The sequence below is a fragment of the Tasmannia lanceolata genome, unplaced genomic scaffold, assembly GCF_043159265.1.
Source record: "Tasmannia lanceolata isolate RefF3 unplaced genomic scaffold, GAP_Taslan_0.1 ptg000018l, whole genome shotgun sequence".
NCBI lineage: Eukaryota > Viridiplantae > Streptophyta > Magnoliopsida > Canellales > Winteraceae > Tasmannia > Tasmannia lanceolata.
The window spans coordinates 59,535,922-59,553,941 of record NW_027518695.1 but is presented as its reverse complement, the minus strand read 5'-3'; the positions used below and the strand labels follow the sequence as shown (position 1 = coordinate 59,553,941).

At 36.5% G+C, this 18,020-nt stretch overlaps 2 protein-coding genes across 8 annotated transcripts; both read right to left on the bottom strand.

The window, feature by feature from the left end:
- Positions 1–2,443: 2,443 nt before the first annotated feature.
- LOC143851454 (putative disease resistance protein RGA3) lies at positions 2,444–17,618 on the bottom strand. Of its 2 annotated transcripts, none has more exons than XM_077360903.1 (2): positions 16,123–17,618; positions 2,444–2,507 (listed from the first exon to the last, which is right to left on the bottom strand). In XM_077360903.1, the coding sequence occupies exons 1-2, from the start codon at positions 17,578–17,580 to the stop codon at positions 2,463–2,465; spliced, it is 1,503 nt and encodes a 500-aa protein (XP_077217018.1). In that variant the 5' UTR covers positions 17,581–17,618; the 3' UTR covers positions 2,444–2,462. The 2 variants fall into 2 exon arrangements, with proteins under 2 accessions (XP_077217018.1, XP_077217020.1); XM_077360905.1 differs by lacking the exon at positions 2,444–2,507 and adding an exon at positions 15,900–16,010.
- Positions 3,533–15,894, bottom strand: LOC143851453 (putative disease resistance protein At3g14460). 6 transcript variants are annotated; one of them, XM_077360898.1, is made up of 5 exons: positions 13,412–15,894; positions 11,375–11,467; positions 5,889–5,986; positions 5,018–5,146; positions 3,533–3,823 (listed from the first exon to the last, which is right to left on the bottom strand). In XM_077360898.1, the coding sequence occupies exon 1, from the start codon at positions 15,892–15,894 to the stop codon at positions 13,429–13,431; it is 2,466 nt and encodes an 821-aa protein (XP_077217013.1). In that variant the 3' UTR covers positions 3,533–3,823; positions 5,018–5,146; positions 5,889–5,986; positions 11,375–11,467; positions 13,412–13,428. The 6 variants fall into 6 exon arrangements, with proteins under 6 accessions (XP_077217013.1, XP_077217014.1, XP_077217012.1 ...); XM_077360899.1 differs by having other exon boundaries at positions 5,018–5,135; XM_077360897.1 differs by lacking the exon at positions 5,018–5,146.
- Positions 17,619–18,020: the final 402 nt, after the last annotated feature.

Below are 18,020 nucleotides of genomic sequence, written 5' to 3'. Positions count from 1 at the left end.
CCAACCAAGAGGCTTGAAAACATATTCAATATGTTGAAACTATCTAAAATGAGTTAGAGTTTATATGAAACTACACAACATGTTGATCCTAACATAATATAATTTCTTAAATAGGCTTCTAGCTGTAAATGCTTTCAGAGAATAGATAAAAGGTTAACTTCTTGTTGTCTCTCATGTCGTATTGATTCTGATTCTGTAAATTTTTTCTTACATGATGTTGAAAAAGCTTTTCCTAATTTTATCACATTTAGTCCAAAGTAGCAAGAATTTTGAATAATCTCAATGAATGGATAAAGGTATTCAAAAGGGATGGAGAAGTGGAAGCATACGTAAAACGTAGGAATCATTCATTATTTGGTAGAGCTCAACTAAAGAGTATATGAGACTTTGTAATAAAATAGAGAAATTTGAGTTTAGTAAAAAGTTGCAACTAAGAAAGAATCAAAGAAGCATTTTAAGTCAACATGTGTGCATGTTAAGTTCTTATTTAGAAAGAAAAGAAGTCAATATCTGTGTGTGCCTGTGTTTTTAACTCTTGATTATTTAGCCAAAAAAGGCAATGTTTGTGTGAGAATGAGAGAAGTCATTTTAAGTCAACATGTGTGTGCGCTTTTAATTCTTACTTATTTAGAAAGAAAAGAAGTCAATATGCATGTGTGCACCTCTGTTTTTACTATTGCTTATTTAGTAAAAAAGGGCAATGTGTGTGTGAGAAAGGGAGAGAGCCAGAGAGGTGCATGCAAGATGGAAAATTACCAATGCTAAGTTCTAGGAGAAGTTTGTGTAATAAATGCAGCAGAGAAACTTCTCATAGCATTTCATCTTATTATGACTTATGAGTATAGAGAATGTAACCAGTTGCAAACGAAATCATCAGTCAAATACCATTTAAAGCAAACCAACACTAAGAAAGGAAGAAGAATTGAGGAGTTGAATGTCTGAAATTTCAGCTACATGATCAAATATATGAAATATACCAAGAAATGATGACAAGGAACAACCAGTGATTAATAAGGTCAATAAAAAACATGGTGGGTGGTTTAATTTTGTTAAAGTTAATTGTGCATAGACCTTACTTTCATACATTGATCAAATTCTCAAGTAATTTATACAAAGATTTTTCTTCTTTTTTCAGGATAAGCTAGAAATTATTGAAAAAAGATAACAACAAAACAAACACTCTACCAACGGAAAAAGCTCGTAATGGTAAAAAACAAAAAAAGAAATCTCATAAGAAGTAACCATAGAATCCAAAACGGAGCATAAATTCAACGAAGTATACAAGGTAAATTCGTCCAAATTAGGGTTCCTTTTTTCCTCAAATGAGTAATAATCAATGGTAGATTAGGCAAGATTATGATAATTTTTTTTGAGATTTAATGAGAAAATCTGGTAATTTTTGGTTGGAGAAGAAATTGGTGCACTTTTCGCTTGGTCTCATATTTTACATTTTTCATGGACAAGTATCCTTTCTTTATGCACCTGAAATTCAATTAAAATTAATTATTTCCTTTGTTTTGTAAGAACAAGAAAGTGAAAAAATGAGGAAGTGAAAGTAGATACAGAGACTGTGTAAGTTTACTTTTCTTTAAAAATAAATTATGGAGTGAAAACCATTCATAAAATTATTAAAGGCCAAGAGGAGAGATAGAAATGTACCTTCAACGGAGTAGCCTTTAAATCCGCTTGTGATTTCTCCATATTTGGGTGCTGTGTAAGATGTTAAGAGGTAAGGTTCCTTAGCATCCCCTTGGGAAGGGATTTGAGATTATGACATGAGCGGATAGCGAGTTTTATAAGCATGGTAGGAAGCAGTTCTCCTGGTAAGGACACAAGTTGCGGACAGTCATGAATTTTCAAATATTGGATGGAGGTGAGGTTGTTGGGCAAGATCTCGATATTATCAACTACAAGGTGTGTAAGCTTGTTGAGCATCCCCTTTGGCAATGACTTTATTTGAGGACCCTTTTTAATTTCTAATCGGTGAAGTTTTGCGATGCCTCATCAAGGGATTTGAGATTATCGCAACTGAAGATATCGAGAGATGTAAGCGTAGCAGGTAGCCTCTCCAATGACTCCAGTTGTGGACGCTCAGCAATATGCAATTGATTGAAGGATGTGAGGTTGAGCAAATCATTGGACAGGGACATGAGATTACCACAACTGATGGTCTTGGGAGATAAGTGTCGTGGTTTGTAAAGCAATATAAAAAATGTGTGCAATCTCTTCGATTCATGAAAGGTCTCAAAATTTTGTGAGAAGTCGTCGTGGGGCCACATCACTAAGGAATGAAACATTTGCATGGGTATTGCAAGAGTTAATGTCCTCCATTCTAACATATTCATTGCCAGAAATGGATTGTGCAAGGTCATGAATCAAGTTATGCATCTTGTAACATGATCCGTACTTTTCAGCATAATATTGAAAGGACCTCCACGTCAATTCATCAAAATATTCGGAACCTAAATCTTACAATCACTTCCTTCCTTCAGGTTGGATAAATCCTTCTGCAATCCATAGCTGGATTAGAGTGTCCTTCTCAAACTTATAATCCTTTGGATATAAAGAACAGTACACAAAGCATTGTTTCAGACATGCAGGTAAGTTATCGTATCTTACTTTTAGAATTGGAATAATATTCTTTTCCATCTCTGATATTTCCCACATGTCACTTTGAAGTATATTCTTCCACCTGTTCTCATTAGTGTTTGTGCGTAAGAGACCTCCCAGAGCTTCCATTGCCAAAGGCAAGCCTTTGCACTTTTTTGCAATGTCTTTACCAATTGTCTTTACCAATTGCTATTAAGGTTGGAGGTATATCTGAGCTTCCCACTGTGAATGCTCATTGTGTAAATAAGGACCAGCTATCATCGGACCAGCTGAGGCAGCTATCATCCTCAGCTAAGCCATCCAAATTATAGACATGCATTGTGCCTATGATACCTGAAACTTCCGGACAAATCCGTAGGGAAAAGTACCAAAATCCGTAGGCAATGGTTTTTCCCTACGGATTTTAGCTTGCACAACTTCCGTAGGCTAGGTGAGGGTAGGGAAAGCCTTTTCCCTGCGGAAGTTAATAAATACTGTAGGTAAATTGTACTTTTCCATACGGCTTTTTCCGTAGGCATATATCATATTTCCCTACGGAATTTCAAAAAACATTCGTAGGGAAAATTGTGCTTTTCCCACAAAATTTCCAAAAAAAATCTGTAGGGACAGCCTTGTCTCTACGGAATTTCAAAATAATCAGTAGGGAAATGTTCTTTTCCCTACAGAATTTTTTTTTTTTTAAAAAAAGCCGTAGGGAAAATGTGCTTTTCCCTACTGAATTTCAACAAAAAATCCGTAGGGAAAATGTGCTTTTCCCTATTGAATTTCAACAATAAATCCGTCGGGATAGCCTTTCCTATTTTTTTAATCCATTAAATATCAATTCTTTGTGACCTAGTGGATCTGTACATTCACACACATTATATATAACATCAAAATTTCCACAGTTATAACATCCATTTTCCACAAAAATATACAAATATATAAAAACTTAACTATTTTAATTGAATATTTTTAAAATTACAAAAATTCATTAATAACAAAAGCCTCGATATTGTTCCCTCAACTGAACTTGACAAAATACAGCATTGTTAAACATTCATCATCTAATGATTTATATAACACCATCTTCATCATGTCCTCATCATCTCCTCGATCCTCATCATCAATTACTCCAGAACTCCATGTGATTTTCAGTTGAATGTTGAACTCTTTGAGATGGATGGCTGTGCAGGCACTGAACCTCTTTAGGAGCAACGGTATGTGACATATCCTGCCAAACAAAAAGTTAAAAACAAGGAAGTTCTTAGCCGATTCTCTGCAAAAATTATATATACAAGAATACACAGCATACATTACGCTTTCAGAATGAATGATCTTCAAAATGAATGATACGGAAACAACTACAACATATAGTAGAAAAAATGCATGCGTTGCACATTTATACGACCACAAGAAACACAAGTAATATTAAAAACATCAATGGCCATATTTACAAAAGAGACACATTGGGTAGATTATATATTTTGTTTTATGTAATGCAAGAGTCAAGAAATAGGCTCATTCAATTCATCTCCCTTATATATCACATCAAAATATACATTGAAACTAAGCTATGTCCAAGTATCCCATATTGATGATGATACATAGACGTGCCAGCTAAGAAGGGAAGCTATGTGCTGGTCCGCTAAGTCCAATAATCGCATCAGTCATTGCAGAAGAGACTAAAACTTGACCTTGCTGACCATATGCACACCTATAAATGAATATTGCAAACTAATACATGAATTAACTTTCATTTAATGATCCATGGAGGAGCTATTATCTGAATATTCCATCGCATAGTCGCCTTGACAAGAGACAACATCCATGATTCTGGTCTCTTTGAAATTTGAGGCTCAAAGAATCCTTCGCGGTCACTATTTTCCCTTTGGTATGCCTTTAAAGAGGATGTGGTCCCTACATAAATTGTCTCCATTAGAGTATGAGTGATGTTTTTTTTTTGTTTTTCTGAAACCAATTATCGCAAGAAGACTATGTCTACATTTTACCTGTCAACTCAGACAAGCGAGAGACGAAGTAAACAATACTTGTACAAGCCTAACAAAACAAGCAAGACAGACCATGCATATCCAGAGTGTACACAGGGACCTATAAAAGAGGATAAGGCTGATAAATTGGTTCATATGTGGCCATCATTCTTCTCACTACCAAAGATTATCATGCTTGCAACAAAGCAATCGTGGAATTAAATCTTAGAGAGTGTGATATCACCTATTAAGTGCTAGTTCATCATTGACACAATTAGACACCATGGTGTCCAGATGGACAAAAAAAATAATGTTTACGAGTTTGACCACTTGAACTTTAATTAAATGAAGAAATTGGAATTTGATAAGAATCTTGAACTGCCAATTGGAGAGTGCTGGAATTTGATAAGAATCTTGAACTGCCAATTGGAGAGTACCTTGGCACAGCTAGTGCATGGAGCGTCATGCTATATCCACGTTAAATCACTCCCATGACCCATGTCGATATGATAAGGCCTCGGGGGATTCCCAACAACAATGGAGACACAATACAGTCTGTATAGCCTCTAAGACAATAACAATTCAGTTAGAAATAGGAAATGACAGCAAGCATGTTACATAGCTTTCAAAAAGTGTAATTGCAAGCACAAAATCATCTAGAGTGCAGTAGAATAACTACATATAACTAAATAATATCAGAAGACACTATATCATAAACTATAAATGGAGGAATGTGAAGTACCAGAGTGAATAGATTCAGTTATAGAAACAGATGTCTGTCAGATGAGCTCTTAGCTTAAACAATATATCCGAGCATTATAATAGTAACATAATTCATATCACCTTCTAGTATGAGGATTACTCAAGAAATAAATATGTAATGAAACAAGGAAACCTTTTATTTTTTTTCTCAAAAGGCTGACATTTCGGTGCCACTTTACTAACCACAAACCTAAACCTCATGAACTTGACATATTCTGGTAGAAAGAACTATGAGGGTCAAGAAAAATGAAAGAGAAGAATAATTGTGAAAACATTATTCGGCTCACACGGATCATTCATATGCCACAAACCAGCGGGCGACATGGCATTGCGAATGTTCTAAACAACATTAAGAGGCATTGTGAACTATATCAAACAGAGATGCAGAATTGATGTCCTTAACAATGTAAAAAATACCAGTTAACTGAAAATTAATAAGAGCTATATGCTACGGCTGTATAGTTCTCATTATTGGCTAATAGCATGAAGAATGTCAAATAAACCATGATAAAACCTGATGCAGTTCCAAAGGCTTTCACGTTTTACCTGTTGAGAAAGAATACGGAGGGCCTGAACCCTCTTGAAACCATCTGCCAGACTCTTGCTAGGAAATAGGTCTTCCAAAGAACAAAATCATTGAAAACCTGCAAAAGGACACATGCATATAATAAGATAAAAAGATTTAAGTTGCAAATAAAACCTCATCAGTGACCAAAAGGATAAGTGGATCAAAATTAAATACCTTGTCTGAAAAGGAAAATTAATTTCAGAAAACTCAAATTTCAAAATCAAGTTTGAAGTTATTATGAGCAAAATATGTAAAAGATGGATAAAGTTTTTAGACTCATAAAGTTCCCAGGGAAGTCATGCATTAAAAATGCTAATCATCTCCCTAACAATCTAACAAATGAGGGGCTAACCTCAAGTTGAAGTTCATCATTACTAGGGAAAAAAGAATTATAAGGGTATCACCTGTATGTTTTATGACAATCTACTTGGATGGGTAGGATCATCCATGTATGGTCTGTCCTGCTAGCTAGAATCTGAATCAACCGAATGTAGCACACATTATGTTACGTTGGTCGTGCCTTACCTTGTATACTTGATCCCATGTGCCCATCAAGTTCCAAATTGGAGTATTAATCGGACCTACCATATGTCCACATAGTCCAGCAAGAGGGACCCACCATGGTCAGATAGGTGCTTAAAAGATCAAAAGCCTTAGACAGGTCTTATTTCCCAGCTTTGATAGCTTATTAAGATCAAGAAAGAAAGAATTTTAGCTACATTAGTAGCTACCGCTCCTAATTAATTTTGATCATTTAGTTATCACTCTAAAGTGATCCACATACAGGATATGTATTGTCACCTAGACAAAAAGGAATTTATCATATATGTGAATTAGCTCCCCCTACACACCCCAATTAGCTCCCTGCTATGGAGTACATACATGCTCTATGTTATCTAAAGTTCCATGTGACCAACTTACTATTGTTCATCATTAGCTGCAAGCTGGCATACTGAGAAAGACAGTTAATTCCATCTTTTAGATGAGTGTTATGCACAATCATTTACATACACATCAACCAAACTCGGAACCAGAATAACAATTCTGAAGTCATAAGAATCAAAGATGATCTTTCCTGATCGGATGCATAGGCCACACATGAAAAGAGAGAGGAATACCATAACAGATTTTAGCAGTATATAGTGGGGCTAATCCCTAAGTAAGACATGGGTGTTCCATGAAAAGGGAAGCAAAACTAAGATACAATTCTAACATTTTAATGCAAAACTCCATTGTTATGATACAATTGTCTGAAATGAGATCACAGAGTGAATAAAACCTGTCATATTCAAAATGGTCCGTATCAATGGCAAGAAATGCATGTGGATAATGACTATGTTTTTTGGTCACCAAAGGATATCTCCTCAGCTCAAAGTTAGTTACCATTGAAAACAACAAAAAATGACAAAAAGAGTAGCAAAAACAGAGTTCAATGGGTATTACAAAAAGCCTCTTTGTATTTGCCATCAAGTGCTGACCATAGCAATGAAAATAGAAATTTCAGAAAGAAAGACAAAGCATGAAAGAAAATCATAAGCATTGATTACAGCAATACAAACAAAAGAGAAAGTACAGAAATAATAAATGACACACCTGAAACCATAAAACTTTAAAGATGAGGAAAATAAAATCCAAGTTAAAACCCTAGGGTTCTAAGTCCAAAATCCTTCTTATGCAACCCCAAGTCGCTTTCTTACGGGGAGAGTTTTTGATAATCTGATCTGATTTCCATACTAACATCTCTTGCAACAAAAGTCAATCTCGGTGTATAACAAGGGTTCGGATTTTCAACCCCAAATTTGTGTTTTTCTGCCTAAATTCCTTCCAACCTCTCATCTATCTACCTTTTCTTCTTTAGAAAAACCATAAGAAAAGAAAAGGCAGAAACTAGGATTGAATAACAGTCCTAGCATCCAAATTAAAATATAAAATCGATTCAACAAACCATTAGCAAATGAGCATGTGGGTTCTGGGCACCAAAAGAACATTCAAAAAGGTCAATAAAAAGAACAAAAAAAAGAACAAAAACGCCATTATCATTCACCTGGGCCTTAAATTTAGGGCCTACACATCAGTAGTAGAGCGGCAAAAGAAACCCTAGAAACCCATTTTGCTGTTCAGGAAACAAAATCGCAACGAAAAGGAAACAAATACGTAATTAATCTACACTATTCAGGACGCAAAGACATGATTAATTCCAAAATCAGAACGAAAAGGAGAAAGTAACAAACAGAAAACTATGAAATGGTTCCCGAGCAAAGCCTCTTGCGGCAAAAGAAACCCTACCTACGGAAATTTTTTAAGAAGGCAAAACTCGGTATTTCCCTACGAAAAACTACTGATTCCTGTAGGGAAAGGAGTACCGTAGGCATATCGCTCAGGATTTCCCTACGAATTGCATAGTAATCCTTAGGTAGACACTATATCCCTACAGATAAAACTAACACCTGTAGGGATATGAAGTATTTTCGTACTGATATAAAATGGGTAGGGAAAAGGTGAATTTTTCCCTACTGACATAACTAAAGTCGGTAGGGAAAGCCCAGATTTGTTGTAGTGATTCTACTTCCTTTTGCACCAAAACTGAATGGGACCTGTAGCCTCTGCCAGTCACAGTCATTCCATACATCGTCTAAGACGAGTAGAAATCTCTTGCAACTCAATACTTCCTTGAGGCTAACTTGAAGTGGATCGATTTCGTTAAGACAACAACGTTTCTTTGTCATTGATTCAAAAATTGCTTTTGTTATTCTACAAATATCAAAACCTTCAGAGACACAAACCCATCCTCGAACTTGAAAATGATCTTCCACCCTTTTATCATTGTAAATAAGCTGGGAAAGAGTCGTCTTTCCAAGGGCCTCAAACTTATGCTCTAACAGAACACACCAGCTGAGAGGTGCCTAAAGCAGCAATGCTTAAGCTATTGGGTATTGAAAGTACTATCATTAGGAGATAGACATTTAATAAGTTATGCAAACATTTACTATGCAACTCTCCGGATTGTTGATTACATGTTTGGCATCTAGATTTCTTTAGTTTAGATTTTCTACTTGTCAGTAGGAGGTATGGGCCAATATGTAGAGGTTTTTATTAGCAAATTTATAACCTTTTGAACTTCCAATGCAACCTAATAATATAAGTAATCATGGACAGAATTTAATATATTGCTCTGCTCTCATATACAAGAATACGGGATTGTCAATATATTTCAGTGTTACATTGCAGGCTACATAATCAGATTGTGTCACTACTTACGCTGTTATTTAGTGGTAGGTTAACAATAATATGAATGTCAGTAAATTATTTTTGTATTTGCTAAAATTTGCAGTCTCTCACTATTATGCGTTTTTTTAATATATTCATACAAATTCTCTGTTAGTACAATAATGTTTCCTTGAATATAAAGCCAATATCGAAGAATTATTAGAAGTTACAAAGTGAATGCTAGCTCCACGCACTCATAGTGCCACACACCCATATGCCCGAGTATTGGAACAATTGGGATTCATATTGACTGATAGGGTTGTGAAGAGTGGTCCCAACACCTTCGCCAATTGCTCCGGACCGTGTCTTTGTTTGAGGCTTGGATAACATGGAGTTATCAGCCCCCAAGTTTCCAAAACTGAAAATAAAAAATAATTTATTGAGAATCTGAATTTATTGTCCTATTTTACTACAAGTAAAATAAGTTTTATCCAATATTTTAGAATGTCTTGCAACCATTTTATTCAGTAGGGTGACTAGCCATGTCAACTCAACTCAAGGTCATGACTAAAACCTGGTAATCTTTTTTAATACAACCAGATGCCTAGGCTACATTATTATTTTAAAGATAAAAATATATCAATTGAAAATAAAACCCTGTGGTACAGCAAAATGGAACGAGATGTCTCAACAAAGAAGATACCAAGCAGGTGACTAAAAAGTACTAACAACTCTATAACCCAACCACTATGCCTAAGAAAAACTAAATCTCAAAGAACCTGCCATTAGGAAAATAGTGCCTGAAACAAAACAGCAGCACAAAATGGATGAAACTTTCGCTGCTTGGATAGATGTAGCAGGATGCGGACAGGAACAACAACCCCTCTGATGTGTACCATGAACTACTGCAAGGGGAGGGTGTTCTCAATGCTCCGCGAAGAGCGCTCCACGCTCTCTCCTTTGGTTCCTATTTGCAGTATCTTTAACAGATGTCGAAATGCAGTTGAAGAATGTTGGACTAAATTTGTATAGATAGAATTCTGACAGCCATTTTGCTAATCTCCAAGGTCCATAGGACATTCTTCTACTACATCAATTGGCGTGGATCACCTTTGACTTTAAGATTTAGGAATAGTTCTTCCTTGAACATACAAAGAGCCACCAAGAGTTCTACTTCATTAATCTGTTGTAATCTTTGTTTATCTGTTTTTCATATATTTAAATATTGTCGTCTCTCCCATGGATGTAGGCACCATTTTCAAACAGCATAAAACTCTGTTATCATTATATTAGTTTTTTGGTTCCTTTTGTACGTGAGATTGAATTAGGCCTGTCAAATTTCTACAACTCCTATTCATCTAGGGTGATTGCGCGCATCTGTAGGGAATAGTCCTACCCTAAAAATTGGAGTGGGGATACCCTATGTCTTTAAAAAAAATAAAAAAAATAAAAAAAGATTTATACAACTCCTATTCATCTAGGGAGCAAAGCTTCCAATGAAATGATGCAAACTATAAATTCATACCATCCAATACGCACAATTGAAGATAAATTGGTGGTAGGATCAACAGCTGAAGAACCCAAAAGAGCTCAACTAGTAAGATTTCTAGGGCCGGACAAAACATGGTTTTGGTGTTCAAAAGCATACTACAGTTGTTCTGTTGCATCTGAAGCATCAGTCTTTCAATGATTGTACAAGACTTAGGGATTGAGCCAGTGGCTTTGCATTGCAATCCCTGCCCACGTACGCTTTAGTAGAAAGTTACACACAATACACACTAGCAAAGCAAATAAAAATTGTTAACAAAGACGGAGCTTCAAGAAACAATTTTGGCTATGCATCTAGAGGCATTTTACATAGAATTGGTAATGGAGATTTCATTATTGGCTATTTGAATTTGTGGTAGCTATTAAGAATATTGCAATTCAACTCTCTGAACTTGTTTCTTCTTCCTTTTTTTTTGTTTCTATTCTAAAAAACAAACCACATATTCGGTCAAAAGACAGTTCACGAGGCTCCTTTTGGAAGTCCTGAAGCATCAGACCAATATAACAATACAAAAAGAAAGGACAACATGCTGATGAAAGATGATGTGTTCTTCACTTATTAAATAGACAGAGAAAATAGTTTGTCAGCATCAAAATGTATGCAGATTTATCTTTGTGATTTGTAAGAAGGAAATCATGACTTGCATAGCAACCAAGCATAACTTTGTTTGTATGGAGGTACCTATTGGTTATTAAATTCTATACTTACATGATGTTCAAGATCCATTCCAGACTGCATATTTAGATAATATGCCATTTGTATTGTTCCATAAGAGAATAGTGCCCTCTGAATTCTCTTAACCTGAATGAAAAGATTAGCATGTAAGTTGACATACATATTACATGAACTTCACATCAATTTGGCACGTCTTTGATTTATTGCTTAGATGGAATCCAAAAACATAACAATTTTGAGATAAATAAAGTCATGGAATTTAAAGTTGTAGAAATCTACAGGATGAAAATTCTTTTCGCTGCATGTTCAACTAAAGCAACATCTAAACAAGTAAATAATTCAAATGATAATGGGTATTCAGAAAAACGTAACTGAATAAAAAAGAATTGAATGACCTTGTACTCATAGAACATGGAAGAGTCTACAGTAAGGCAATAACAAAATTTTGGTAAATTTTTTGAAAAAGGAGAGTATGATCTGTGTGGAATTTCCATTTTTGGAGAGAGATGGATTAGGGTTTTGAAAAGAAGATGGAATTGAGAACTATATAGAAGAGGAAAAAAGATCTATGGCTTCGAAGGGTGTAAGAAGGAAAACTATGTATCTAATACGAGGTTAAACTCAATCCCTTGTTAAGGGTACTTGATCCCTATGCTATGGAATGGTGTAATATCATCTATAGTCATATAAGAGAGAGAGATAGAGGAGAGAAATCCTCCATAGGGGAGAATAATCTATTTTTCTTTGTTCTATTAATGAGGTTGACAATGTCTTTTGCATAAAAGAAATTACCAAAAAACTAAAATACCATAATAAACAGAAATGCTCGCTAGTGCAGAATGTTCAACAAAATCAAACTAAGAAGTGGCTAGATCAAATCGAAATCAACTCGGGTAATGAATGGAAAGACCACATTCAAGGCAAAACATAGTCTCATTGGATGGCTTCTGATGCAAGCTACTTTTGTTTTTTATGAACTTGAAATTCCAATAAAATCTGTCCGTGCATGTGCGTGTGTGTGTGTAAGATGAAAAATAACAGAGTTTTGATGCTCGGCTCTACCAGAGTTAAGCATAAAGAATGTAATCAATTGCAAATGAAATCATCAATCAAATAACATGTAAACCAAACCAACACTAAATAAAAAGGAAGAAGATTTGAATAGTTGAATGCCTAAAATTTCAGCTACAAGATGAATTAATATGAATGATACCAAGAAATAATGACAAGGAACAACTAATGAGTAGTAAGGACAATAAAAATCCATGGTGGCTGGTTTGACTTTGTTAAAAGTTAATTATGCATAGATCTTACATTCATACATTGATGAAATTTTGAAGTAATGTATACAAAGATACTTTTTCTGAAGTAGATTATGACTTTTTTCAAGGATTAGTAATGTATACAAAGATTCAAATTCTGATGTAATTCTGAAGTAGATTCAAGATGAAAAATTAACATTGTTTTGATGCTCAGTTCTAACAGAAGTTTAGGGAATGTAATCAATTGCAAATGAAATCATCAATCAAATAACATTTAAAGCAAACCAATGCTAAATAAAAAGAAAGAAGATTTGAAGAGTTGCTACAGGATCAATTAATATGAATGATACCATAGAGTTCAAAACAGAGCATAAATTCAATGAAGCATGTAAGGTAAATTCATCCTAGTTAGGGTTCCTTTTGTCTTAAACCAGTCATAATCTACTGTATGGGAAGACTAAGACAAGAAATTTTGAGATATAATGAAAAATTAAAGAACCTGAAAAAAACATCTCTTTATGAGCCTGGAATTCCAGTAAAATTAACTGTTTACTTTGTTTTGTTTTGAAAGAGAGAAAATGAGGAAATGAAAAGAGATAGAGAGAAATTGAGGTTTACTATTCTTTAAAATAAATAATGGATTGAAATCTATTCATATGATTAATAAAATCCAAGAGCCCTAATTTGGGATTGAACCTCTAGCTCAATGGTTAAGGCTTTTTCATCAACCTGGAGGTCGGAGGTTCAATCCCATCTTACATACCAAAAATAAATAAAACAAAAGCCAAGAGGAGAGACAGTCGTGTACCTTCTCCAGAGTAGTCTTCAAACCCACGACTTATTTATCCATATGAAGGGGATGTGTGAGATATTGGGCCAATATTGGCCTCCGTCCTTTTGACACTGTTTCTCTACTTCCGGACAGCCACGAATTTGTAATCTCTGAAGCGTGGTGGGCAGCCCTTCCTCCGGCAAGGAAAGGAGTTGAGGACAAAAACTAATGGTCAATTTTTTGAGGGAGGTGAGGTTCTTCAACATCCCCTTGGGCAGGGATTTCAGATTATCACACGAAAAGAAACCTAGGGTTTTAAGTGTGGGCGGCAGTAGCATGCTTGGAGAGAATTCGAGTTGTGAACATTTAGAAATATACAAGGTTTGGAGGGATGTAAGGTTTTTAGAAAAGATCTCAACATTATCAACTTCGAGAGATGTAAGCATGTCGAGCGTTCCCTCTGGAAACTGCTGCATTAGAGGGCACTTTTTAATTGTCATTCTACGGAGGCCGATGATGTTTGGCAATGACTCTAGTTGTGGACACTTATTAATATCTAATTCTTCGAGGGAGGTGAGGTTATTACCCATCCCCTTGGATAGGGATTTGAGATTAGGACAGTCGGAGATCGAGAGAGATGTAAGCGCGGTGGGTAACTCCTCCTCGCCTGCCAATGACTCCAATTGTGGACAATTTCTAATTTCCAAAATTTTGAGGGACGTAAGGTTGTTGAAAATCCCCTTGGCCATGGATTTGAGATTAGAACATGAGAATATATCAAGGGATTGAAGAGTGATGGGCAGTTCCTCCAATGACTCCAATTGCGGACAACTTCTAATCTTCAATTTTTTGAGGGACGTAAGGTTGCTGAAAATCCCCTTGGACATGGATTTCAGATTAGAACATGAGAATATCTTAAGGGATTGAAGAGTGACAGGCAGTTCCTCCTCTGGCAAGAATGGGCATTGAGTAACCAAGTCCAGATGTTGGAGGGAACTCAGTTTTCCTAGCCCCCTTGTAGGCGTACACTTGAGGCTATCACAACCGTTGGATATATCGAGAGATCTAAGCGTGATGGGAAGGCCCTCCTCGTCGTCTCCCAATGACTCGAGTTTAGGACACTGCTCAATTTGTAAATATTGGAGAGAAGGAAGGTCATGCAACCCGACCTCCTTTGGCCAAGACACCAACTCATTACAGCCAGTGACCGCCAATTCCTCTAGTGCGGTTAAGGGTTGAAGAAATCCAGGGGGTAAGGCTATCAAGCCTTCAATAAAGCCAATTCGTAATGACTTTAGAGTAGTGAGGCAAGGAACCAAGGACAATACCATCTCATTACACTTTCCTAATTTCAAATTACTAATGGATGGGAGGTGGGGAAATCTCTGCAGCTTAGGACAATTTGATATTTTTAGTGTACCAAGGCATGGCATGTCCCCTTCCCTTGCTCCACACCATTCCTCCAAATTCGGCATGTCTACAAGCTCTAACTCCTCCAATGATGGAAAACCCTTAATAACCTTATTGGACCCACCAATAAACTCACCTTCAATATGTTTCAATCCATCCATTCCATTAATCTTGAGCTCCTTGAGGAAAGGTAGCTGCCCAAGGGGTGGAAGTTGTTGGCAATTCAAACATCCAACGAGACTAACAGTGTTCAGATTCGTCAAATTACCGCTCATCATCCACCTGGGGAAACTAACACCACCATATGATAAAATGTTTAGGGTTTTGAGGTTGGTGTGAGGTTCGAGGCCTTCAAGTACCTCCTCATCAACTGCAACATCTCGTGGATTATTATTGCTCCATCCCAACTTTAACTCATCAAGGTGCTGTTTCTTCTTCAAATTGGCTTCCTTGCATTCCTTCCCATCTATCACATTCTCTAAATTTGAAATGTGAATAGTTCCCCTCAACTCTGTCAAGTTCTTTAACTCCCTTATTCCACATCCACTTTCTTTGCCCACAACAAATATAGTCAGTGTTTGAAGAGTTATTAATTTCCCTAGTTCCGGCGGCGTAGAAATCTTACAACCCTTTAAAGCGAGATGCCGTAAGTTAATTAGGTTGCTGGTGGACTTTGGTAGCTCAGCAAGTTGCTTGCAATAGCAAAGTTTCAGTGTTTGCAGATTATAGAGGCTAGCAATTGATTCAGGCAAGGTTGCAATATTTGTATGAGAGAGATCAAGGTACCTCAAATATTTTAATTCGCCAATAGAATCCGCCAATTCTCTGATATAAGTACCACCCAAATCTAACACCCGTAAGCATCTCAATTTTAGGAAGAAATCATGAGCAACTTGCTTAGTGAGTGTTTCGTACCTTGGCGGTAGCAGAAATGTGCGCAGCCTCTCAGATTCATGAAAGGACTTGAAAATTCGTGAGTGTTCATTGCATTGCCATACTGATGCATGACGAACCTTTGCAGCGATATTCGAAGAGTCGATGCTATTTTTTATTCTGAAGCATTCATCACCAGAAACGGATTGCGCAAGGTCATGATTTAAGTCATGCATCTTGTAGCATGATCCGTAGAGCCCTCTAGAATATTTAAAGAACGACCTCCATGTCAAGTCATCAAAATAGTCAGAGCCTATGTCTTCCAATCGCTTCTCAGATTGGATAAATCCTTCTGCAATCCAAAGTTGGATTAGAGTGTCCTTATAAAATTCATAATCCTTTGGAAACAGGGAGCAGTACACAAAACATTGTTTCAGATATGCAGGTAAGTGATCATAGCTAACCTTTAGTATTGGAATAATATCATCTTTCATCTCTGATATTTCCCACATATCACTTTCAAGGATATTCCTCCACTTTTTCTCATCAGTATTTGAACGTAAGAGACCTCCAAGAGCTTCTATTGCCAAAGGCAAGCCATTGCACTTTTTCACAATCTCTTTTCCAATTGCTACTAAATTCGGAGATACATCTGAGCTTCCCACTATGAATGCCCGTTGTGTAAACAGGGTCCAGCCGTCGTCCTCGTCTAAACAACCCAAATTATAGTCGGGGATTGTGCCCATGATTCTAGAAACTCTAGAACTCCGCGTAGTAACTATAATTCTGCTCCCTTTTGCTCCAAAACTGAATGGGGACTGTAGCCTCTGCCAGTCATTAGGATTGACATGCCATACATCGTCTAGTACGAGTAGAAATCTCTTGCCACTCAATTCTTCCTTGAGTCTAACTTGAAGTGGATCGATTTCGTTAAGATCACAAGAGTTCTTTGTCACTGATTCCATAATTGCTTTTGTTATTCTACACATATCAAAATCTTCAGAGACGCAGACCCATCCTCGACCTGAAAAATGATCTCCCACCCTTTTATCATTGTAAATAAACTGGGCGAGAGTTGTCTTTCCGAGGCCCCCAATGCCGACGATTGGAATAACAGATATATCCTTGGACGAAGATGACGACGACGATGATGATGCGGATTCATCCAGTAGCAATTTTACTATCTTCTCTTTATCCTTATCCCGACCGAATATATTTGATTCGTTTATTAAGGAGCTAGTCAGCGATTGCCTTTTTATTTCACGCCGCCTCCCTCCATCTTCTTGTCTGAGATGAAGGTCATGCCTCTCCTTTGCAATTTTATCCAGTCTCTCCTGAATTTCCTTTATCTTCTGTACGATCGTCTTATCTCGAGACAAAAATGGGATGGAATTAAAAAGAGCAGAAAAGAAGTTGTATACCTGATGCTTCCTCTTTCTGAATTGATTTCCGCCTTCCAATTTTAATCGGAGCACGTCCGTTGCAAACTCTTCCACTACATCATCCGCGTCGTATGCAACATCCTTAAGCTTTCGAAGCCAATCTTTAACTTCATTACTAGTTACTTGCTGTTCTTCAGCATCTTGAAGCACAGCTTGAATTGTGGATAATGTGCTGGAAAGGTTTTTGATCTCCTCATCAGTACCCCACAGTGAATTAATCACTTCTATGGCTCCCTCCAATTTGCTAAGAGCTCTATCAACAATGGGAGAAACGAATATATCCATACCCATACCTTGGTGACCAACGACAATTGAAGAGTTGTTTTTTGTAGGACTCAATTTTTGCTCTAGCAGCAAGAAAAGCAAGTTTGATTGTAGAAAATCGTGCTTCTTCGGATGTTCTTTGATCTCTGCTACAATTTTCCAAATCAGTTCTGTAGAGTTTGTGGCTGGCCAAGGAGCACAGGATTCAAGGAGCATCAAAACAAGAAAAAAGAGATAAAGAATCAATAATTTTCTTTGGACTTTTTTTTGACTTTTTTACAATTTTTCATATCAATTCTATACAATTTTTTGATCTCCTCATCAATACCCCACAGTATTTTAATCTCTTTTATGGATTCCTCCAATTTGCCAACGATTGCATCAACAAGAGGGGATAGTAAGTAATCCGCCATACCTTGTTCTAGTATTGCAGAGACAAACTAACAAATCGTGCTTAAAAAAAAGCAAGATTACCTCTGGCTTTTTTTTAGCACAGAGAGCGTCTTGCGGTGGGGGAAAACAAGTAATAGAATCATTATTTTGGTCAAGTTCAATATGGCACACAGAGAGCATCACACAATAAAACCCCACATTAAAAACACTGACGAAAAATGGGCGAATAACAAATTTTACACGGAAAGAAGGGCAGTGATAAA